The sequence below is a fragment of the Triticum aestivum genome, chromosome 1D (assembly GCF_018294505.1).
Source record: "Triticum aestivum cultivar Chinese Spring chromosome 1D, IWGSC CS RefSeq v2.1, whole genome shotgun sequence".
Lineage (NCBI taxonomy): Eukaryota > Viridiplantae > Streptophyta > Magnoliopsida > Poales > Poaceae > Triticum > Triticum aestivum.
In genome coordinates this window covers 227,052,687-227,061,571 of record NC_057796.1, presented here as the reverse complement: position 1 = coordinate 227,061,571, position 8,885 = coordinate 227,052,687, and the positions used below count along the sequence as shown (strand labels likewise).

The window sequence follows — 8,885 nt, the reverse complement described above, 5'->3', positions numbered from 1 at the left end:
CACGCGCTCCAAGCGTCACAACCACGATCGAGCCTTTTGGCAACCGTCGTCGTCGCTGTGAAGACAATGCCCATTGCCGAGCTGACTGGGCTAGCGGTGCGCCGTAGTGAGCACATATGGCGGACATGCTCTCTAATGTGCACCAGCCAGCGAGGTAAAGGAGGCACCCTCAGCACCAGAGGCCCATGATTGAGCCACCGTGGCAAGAGGTGGAAGGTTCGCCGTCCAGCAGGAGCACGCATGGACATGGAGCCGATGCAGTCCGCCTCAGATCCGTTTTCCGCTGCAATCAAATCACACGCACGGACGGGAGGAGATGCAGTCCATCTTACAAGGCATGGGATGATGTGGCTAACCATCATGAACACTGCTCGAATCAACCAGTCGCCGGTGAGGAGCGCCTTGGGCAGTTAGTCGTCGCCGTCGGGCTAGAAGGGAAGATTCGAAAAAGAAAGACAATGTCCCGCCGCCGCCATCGGCCGTGGGCTTTGACCGACGGCGTCATCCGGCGGCGGCAAGGGAAGAAGCACAGAGGAGGCGGCCGGTGGAGGAGATCGGGGGCGCCACCCGTGCCGTCCGTCCGGACGACGCGGGGGGCGTTCCAAACAGAGAAATAACTAAGAGAAAAGATACATTAGTTACAGAAACTGACAGAAACTGGAAACAATTTTCAGGCGCCTGACCTACAGGCTCAATAAATAATCATTAGTTACAACACATCATTTTGGCAGGCACATTTATGGCGCTGCTATGCACTCGAAGGCACATCCAACCATTCAGAAGAAGAAAAATGAACTGTGACATGACAAATTCTCTCTCCTAAAGACTCGAATGAAAATAACACCAAAATGTTTGCAGTGGTCCTTTATTTATTGGCACCATATGTGTCTAGCTGATAGCAGCGTCCTTCTTGCCTCATCTGCATACAAGAAATGGTAATTAGTTTCGCTGCAACCGAAAATGGAGAGAAGATAAAACAGAGAGCATAAAGCATCCTCCAAAAAGGCAATACACAGGACAGGTGTTGAATTTCAAGCTCTAAATGGATGTTTACACTTTTGACATTACAGGGGGTTTGGACACAAGAAATATCCTACTCCCCCCGTTTCTAAATATAAGCTTTTTTAAAGATTTCAATAGACTACATACGGATGTATACAGACGTATTTTAGAATGTACATTCACTCATTTTGCTCCATATGTACTCTGTATTGGAATCTATAAAAATGCTTATATTTAGGAACGGAGGGAGTAGTTACTTATGCAACGAAATATCAACAAATCAATAACTAATCCCACAAAACAGTGAAGCTGATAAATATTCATGTGACAGACCTGCGATGCTTGCAGCAGAAAAATTGGCAGGTATATTAGCTTCAGATTCAACGGACGCCTTTGCTACAGCAATCCCAACTGCAACACTTTGCATAATATCCAATCCCCCACATAGAGATGAAAGGAACCCACCAACCAAACAATCGCCCGCACCTGTGAGGCTGGCCACTGAGGCAGATGTTGCAGGTAAATGGAAAACACGAGTTCTGGAAGAACCTTCTCTAGACAAATTAACAGGCATGCTGGATAGAGAACATCCCTCCAATTTTTCAAGTAGCCGAGTTGAGAAAGGTGTCACTTTACAACTTTTCTGATCCTTCATGAAGTTGACGTGCTCTCTGCAACATATGAAAACACCATTCGAGCCAAGTGTCACCAGGAGAAGCTTGATGCCCTTTTCGAGAAGAAAAAACATTGCTGGGCTGAGCATTTCAAACAAATAATCTACAGATTCCGCTTTGTTGTTGCACTGCTCAAGTTTGACAAAGTTGTACTTCCCTGGAGTAGACAGTGCGTTTGCCATGGCAATAAGCTCAATTTCATTCGGGGAAGTGCAAGTTATCTGAATCATCATAGAAAATCAATAAGTAAACTTCAAATATAACGGGAAGAGAAGTGCATTTACCGCGTAACTCTTGCCCGGACTCCCTAAAACTACTTCAACTACAAAACCATCCAACTACCAAAACTGGTGCGAAACCAAAACTTGGTTTGGTTGGTTAAACATCAGTGACTGTCGCCACGTTGGAAACAACATCACTGACTTTTTTCTGAGTAGACAGCCACATCACTGATTTTTTTCGTCCGCTTTCTACATGTGCCCCTACTGGTTCAAAACGATACTCCCTCCCTCCCTCTCTCTCTTCCTCTCTAATGGTATATGTGGTTTACCTCGAAGACTCATCTATACACACATTTCTTACCCATGAAATTTGAACAGTCATGCCGATCTGCACTAGTTCTAATGGTTGGAGGGTGCAAAGTAAACAGTTTTGGAATCAAGGGGGTGCTTTCTCGAATCAGCCAAGGGGGTAATTCTTCCCATATACATACTAAAAAATGCTTACTCAATCATTTGCACTCACATGTTCCGCAATTGGTGCGATTCTTGAACTTTTTACCACCGAGACAGGCTCAAATAACACAGGCACCCCTGATTCATATGCTACTGAAACAAATAACACAATATAGTGTTTATCACTAACTTTTGACCCTACTCCAAAAAATATGATAAGAAAAACATAACACCGGTAATAATTGGGACATTCAAGTTAAACTAAAAGGTAATGTAGTGCAACAACAATGCCTTTATATAAGAAAACACTCCCTCCATTTTAGATTACAGAGCGCATTTTGTTTGAGCACACAGATTAAGAAGCATTTAAAGTAACTAGACCGGAGGATAAAAAGGACACCTTTCAAGTAAAAGTGCATGCAGGAATAGAACTCGGGCATTTAGAGACTTGAAGGCATGCAATGGAGAGAGATACTTAAGCTCATTGGAAGTTGGGTCACTTCATGGTACACCATGAGGGGGAAATGCATTAGAGGGCAGAATGAGTAACCAAAACATTCTGGTGGCTTAAAAAAATGCAGCTGGAAACTATGCAGCCTGTAATTTGAAATGGAGAAAGTACTAAAGACCAAGATTTCAGTTGCCGACAACCCCGTTTGGCCCTGAATTTATCAAATTAGGTTTCGAATTTGAATTTTGAAAGAAAATATCAGTTAACTTCAATACATCGAATAAGTGCAAATTTAGTTTGAAAAATCCTCCGCAAACTTCTGATAATCTTAGGTTACCACTGGTATCCATTATTCTTTGTCTCAAAACTGCACTTGTTATGGTAAATAAAATTTACTGTATCCAGTATCCAACATACACATGCATACAAAAACTAAATGTTATCGGCTCCAGAAGATAATAAAGAGATGTAACAACTTACTTTTGCAAGCGGCTTGAAGTGACTCAGGAGATAAATTGGCGTCAAGCATTAGTAGAGGTGCAGTGGAGATGCGGCGGTAGAACTGATATATCCAGCTAGGGGTAAGAAAAGTTTCCTGCCCCAAGAAAACAGAGACAAATATAGTGGTAATTAGCAAACAGCCAAACACTAATGTTCAATGTAAGGAAACAGTACACATTTCGTTGAATAATTCTTACAACTGCTTGCACACTCGCGACACCAGCAAATAATTCTCCATTCCCATCGAATACATTTGATACTACTGGGGTTGTAACATCAGGAACCTGCAGTATTCCTACTTAAGTGCTGTGAGATAATGCTAACTAATAAAAAGTAACTAAAGATCATTTAAAGGGGCAAAAGGAAAATAAAAAAAACCTTGACAATTCATGAACAGCATTCACAGTGAAATAATAAATTAAAGATGTTTCTATAAAGAAGATGTCATATTATCACAAGAACAATTGAGGCCCTCAAGTTGCTGCAAGAGAATTGAAGGTCTTGTCTTAAAAATTAAATTCAGAAGTCAAGTTTCCTTTTACACATAATCAGGGTGAGAGAAAATTAAATGATGCACCGGGCCCCACCCGCTGATTTCAGGGGGCCGAGAGAGATCTATGGAAGAAGATACCAGCACCACGCGTTGAATTCAGTAGGAGGATAGATTTATGGAAGGACACGCTGGGCCCCACTAGAATTCGCGGGGGGGGGGGGGGGGGGGGATAATTTTGGATGCTCAGTACATGGAAGGAGCTTTCCAATGCGTGATGCTCGATCGAGCGCTCCAACGCGTGGCCGCGAAGGAGCTTTCTCCGCTAGTGAGTTGTGAGTGATGCTGATGAGCAAACCCAGTTCTCTAAGTGTTTCCCAGGACAACCGAGAATTTTTTCCGGTACCACTGAGCTTTTGTCCTACCAAGTGTGTCTCTGTTAGCTCTGGTATCTCCGAACTTAACCTTGTCTAGCAATTATGAGCACCTCTCATTTGCTTCGGTATAGGTCCGGTATTTCCAAGCCAAATCTTTCTGGCATCTCCAAGCTGAGACTTGGCTGTTTCTGCACCATTCCATTCCAGGGCTTCCTCTATTGACCCCGGCACTTCCAAGAATTATCACTTCCCTACCTCTGACCAAGTTGATCCTTCATGCAGAAATGAACTATTCCATTGTCCAGTACCTCTGTGTCTTTTGCATTCGGTACCCCTGGGTATTTGGATTTTCAAGAGGGTTACTCGACAGCCAGTACTTCCGAGTGCCAGGCACCTCCAAGTAAAGTCATTTTTCCTGCCTGACCGTTCAAATTTGAACGAGTCCAGTACTGCCAGGTTTTCTGTTCGGTACTACTGAGCAAGTTGTAAGCTATTGCAACGGTCAGATTTCTGCTTTTTCCTATACTCCCTCCGTTTTTGTATACAAGGCCATTATCTCACTTTTCAGATACCAGAAAACAAAACCAACTAATAAATAGCAGGACTAACTGTGTGGAAAACCTCTCGTGTTCTGGGCTAATTAAACATGTGCATGTGGTGCCTCTTTCTCAATGGCTGCATGCAACGTTTGCATTAGTAAGCACCATCATACAAGGCAAAAATCTAATCAATTCTTCTCGGGAAGAGATAGTGGTATTGTATAGATGCAAATTGCATTTTTGATAGTGGCCTTGTAGTTAAAACCGGAGGGAGTGATATAGACCCCCCCCCCCACACACACACACACACCACTGAGTGGGCAAGCATTTTTTGAGCGATTTTTCAGAGGGTTTGAAGGCAGAACTCCACCACCTCTTGGACCCCTTAGTGCTCCATCTCTCTTTGCTCCATCATTTGATTCTTAGTGAGAGAGACCCTATGGATTCTTGACAGAGTTGATTGAAGATCTTTTGAGTTCATCCAAGTGACTGTCCTTTGCTTGTTACTCTTGGAGGGTGTGCGCCTCCTAGACGATTAGGAGTCACTTGATAGCCTTCAAGGTGTGAAGGAATCAAGAGTTTGTAGAAGGCCTAGTGATTGCCTTCTCCGTGAAGATCAACCCCGGTTAGGATTTGACCTTCGTAGTATCAAGCGATGGTAACATAGGTGGGCAAGAGGCTTCGTGGGACCTTAGTGGTCGACCTTGCCAAGGCCTTTGTGTGTCTTGGGAATTTGTGTTTGAACCTTTACCAACGAGGAGAAGGATTGCATCAACAATCTGAACCTCAAGAAACCATCGTTGTGTTTGATGTGTTTGCAATATCTTTTCCCTTACTCCTAGTTACTTGCAATTTTCGCTTCCACACTCTAATCTTGTTGTAGACTTGTTGTGTAGGCTCCCCAAGACAACCTTGGTAGAGAAGTTTTAAACTTGATCGCTTAAATCGGACGTAGATTTTATAAGGTCTATTCACCCCCTTCTAGACCATAACCTCAACCCTACAACACGACTAACACCGAATTTGGCATAGGGTGGTTGTGAGCTATTTGATCACCGCAGTGGGGCGGGAGGGGGGGGGTGCTTTTCTAGTCCCACTACAGGTAGAGTTTTAATTTTGGTTTGTTGTACCAAACTGTAGGCCTGTACCATTGCATCACAAATAAGCACAGAGCAAATTGCCAAACAACATTAAGCCAGTGGAGAACCAGGAACTAATTGTAAAGGGAAAATATTCAACATATTAGCAACATACAAAATAAATATTTCAACTGGGTTTAACATACAAATATATGGTTGATATCACGATCAGTACAGAAAGATAGATAACTTCACACTTACCATCTGTACATAGTCCAGCTAACCTCCAGTACTTCAATAGAAAATCCCCTTTAGCAGAATTAACGAAAAGTATTGGATCAAATTTTAACTCAAGGCAGGAAAGGGAAGAGTACTCTGACATGAGTACATTTAGTTATTAGAAAAACTAGGTCAATATAAGTACGCTATACCTGCCATATCATCTCCAATGACACTAATCATGAGTGGTTGAGTCCCAAGCTTAGCCATGCACTCAGCAATATTTCTAGCTACTCCCCCACCGATGTACTTAACCTATGAAGTTCAAATACATCATCAAATGGTATTCGACTCAAACTTTACTTCTTATATGACAGAAATAATGCAAGCTCGCAAGCTATATGCCTCGACCTAAGGATGAATAACATGCATATAATATCAACCAAAATAGATAGGCGTTCAAAATAATTACACATACATAATAACAAGGATGAAGTATTTTACTAATCAGAGATCAAATATGACAGAACTTGTAGTTTTTATGGACTAAGTTGGGGTAAAATTATCTGCAGATGCCAATACCTCTCATGATCGGCAGAAGTTCGGCCAAAAATCACGAAATCAACCAGTTCGGTTGGTCACAAGAAAAGGGTTAATTTTAGCTAATAAAATCACTCTAATTTGAAAATCTCGGGTTAAGAAATCAATGGAAAAGCATTGTCTTCAGTGGGGGCAAAATATTTTTCGAAACCAAAAATTGTTTTGCCTGGTGAGACGAGGAATCTTGAGGTTTGCCAAGTTTACGGTTGGCACAACGACCAGACTAAAAGTGTGAAAGTAGAGACTTTTGCGATGGATCCTCAAGCCCATAGTAAGAATATGTGAGGGGATATATCCTAGCAAAGCCCACTTTGACAGAATTAGGCTACTGGTCATGGCTGATCCAAACGTCGCACCGCACGCTTATACCTCGCATCATTCAATCCAGCAAAATATCATGTGATCCAAGCTATCAATTGGTGGAAATGAGGAGTGTGTTTTAAAGCAAGATGGTGATTTACCATCCCAGGAACGGTGGTGCCAGGATGTGGCGGCACGGACGGCTTCGCGTGGATGTCCAGCACCATTCCGCCGATGATCACCGGGATCTGTCCTGCCTCCGGGGCGCTTAGCTGATTCTGAGCACGAAATGGGACCGATTAAGCAAGACATGATACGAGTGAGTTAGGAGGGGACTTGGTGGGATGGCAGGCTGGGGCCTCTAAGAGATAGCTCGTACCAGGCTAAGGACGGGCGGCGGCCGAGGGAGGAGATGGCGGCGGACGGCCTCCATCCTCCGGCGGGAAGACGAGGCGGCGGCGTCGGTCATGGTGACGGCCGAAGGCGTGGAGATGAAATTTCGGGCCGTGGGGAGTGAACGGGGAATTGGGAATAGCTGGACGATGAAATTGCAAAGGTACGTCTGTGGGGCGTTTGGTAGCCTCCATTCCCCTCAGGCCTCGACCACGTCCACCGAATGCAAATTTGGCTCGTTTGAATGTGCGTTTACTGTTTGGTCTATAACACAAATCTTACAACAGCACATCTCAGTTAGGCGCGTTAATAACGACTGAATTAGCCAATTTCTCTTAACCAAGCTCGCGGCATGCACGGGAGGAACAAGGCGTCAAGCAATGCGAACTCTCGCGTGTTCCCGAAAACACAGCAGGAGGAATTGGGTCACCTCCCGCCGAATCGGTCATCTTATTTACCCCTTCGGCTCATCGCCAAAAACCCCGCCACCAACCCCCTCTCCCCTTCGAATTCTCTGTCCAATTCGGATTCTTCACCGACGAGAAGGTAAGTAGAGTATCTTCTCTGGTCGGTTGTAGAAGGCGACGACGATTTGTCTTCCTGCTCTTCTCCGACACCCTAATGTTTCAGTTGGAGACAGAGCACTACCAAGGCCACACTACAGTTAGCTCACATATCACTGGTTAAACTTGTTTAGTTTCTCTAACATGCCAAACACAACTAACAACATTGTGTTTCTTCGTTAGGTCCACCCCAAGGACGCTAAGTTCCTCAACACTTTCATCCAGAACTACTCGAAGATGCAGTAGATATTCTCGGTTGGCTACCGGCAAGCATGCCATGGGCTCTAGCGAGCATCTCAGTTCGCCTATGCCTACGCCTGAGTATCCAGATACCCACGAGTCCGAGACCAACATCCTTGATGGTCATGAGAAGGTTGTTGACCATGTTCCTGTTGTTGAGAGGAAGAGGAAGAGGGGCGGCTTGATGGATGAGGAGCCGAGCGTCTTTAGCAGCATGACTGAGGCTGTCAAGGAAGTGGCAACTGCCATCAGGGAGAGCAAGACCGCCGACGCTCACCCTTCCCTCTACAGTTCCGTCATGGAGATGGGTGGCTTCGGTCAGGAGGCTCTGATGGCGGCTCTTAGCCACCTACTAAACATCATGGCACGGGGGCTTGGGTTCGTTGGCATGGGGGGGGGGGTTCATAAGGTGCTATATCTTAGGACATTGCTGGCTAGCACTACTACTAGTGTTGCTTATGGTGGGGGTGATGACGTGCATGATGATGACACACGACGCCGACGATGACGATGTACATCTTATTGTACATAGGGCTTTAAAAATTGTTGTTGGCCTATATATTTTGATGAGGTGGTATATACGAACCCATAGTGCTGATGGTGATTGATAGGATTACACCATCTATTAAATGTGGTGGTAGGATAACATCATAGTAGTTAGGACGAACTTGTTCTGCCTTTTGGGGTATAAGATTATGCATGCCTATATTGTTTCTGTTTCATATGTTGGAGAAAATTACACGATAGTACCACATTTGGGGCGGTAGTGGCAGATTGATACCA

At 44.4% G+C, this 8,885-nt stretch overlaps 1 protein-coding gene across 3 annotated transcripts; it reads right to left on the bottom strand.

Annotated features, from left to right (window-relative positions):
• Positions 1 to 621: 621 nt before the first annotated feature.
• On the bottom strand, positions 622 to 7,509 carry LOC123181134 (pseudouridine kinase). Of its 3 annotated transcripts, none has more exons than XM_044593363.1 (9): positions 7,286 to 7,509; positions 7,068 to 7,184; positions 6,219 to 6,321; positions 6,049 to 6,096; positions 3,500 to 3,597; positions 3,282 to 3,396; positions 2,421 to 2,503; positions 1,336 to 1,897; positions 622 to 919 (listed from the first exon to the last, which is right to left on the bottom strand). In XM_044593363.1, the coding sequence occupies exons 1-9, from the start codon at positions 7,373 to 7,375 to the stop codon at positions 870 to 872; spliced, it is 1,266 nt and encodes a 421-aa protein (XP_044449298.1). In that variant the 5' UTR covers positions 7,376 to 7,509; the 3' UTR covers positions 622 to 869. The 3 variants fall into 3 exon arrangements, with proteins under 3 accessions (XP_044449298.1, XP_044449299.1, XP_044449297.1); XM_044593364.1 differs by having other exon boundaries at positions 2,421 to 2,500; XM_044593362.1 differs by lacking the exon at positions 622 to 919 and having other exon boundaries at positions 1,268 to 1,897.
• Positions 7,510 to 8,885: the final 1,376 nt, after the last annotated feature.

Bases quoted from the DNA above. Each gene is read 5' to 3' on its own strand.
- LOC123181134 (XM_044593362.1), bottom strand. From the start codon at position 7,375: ATGACCGACGCCGCCGCCTCGTCTTCCCGCCGGAGGATGGAGGCCGTC. The intron at 3,598-6,048 runs GTAAGTGTGAAG...GCACTTAAGTAG, and splicing joins AGCTGGACTATGTACAGATG to GAATACTGCAGGTTCCTGAT. The intron at 2,504-3,281 runs GTAAGTTGTTAC...TATTTGTTTCAG, and splicing joins ACTTCAAGCCGCTTGCAAAA to TAGCATATGAATCAGGGGTG.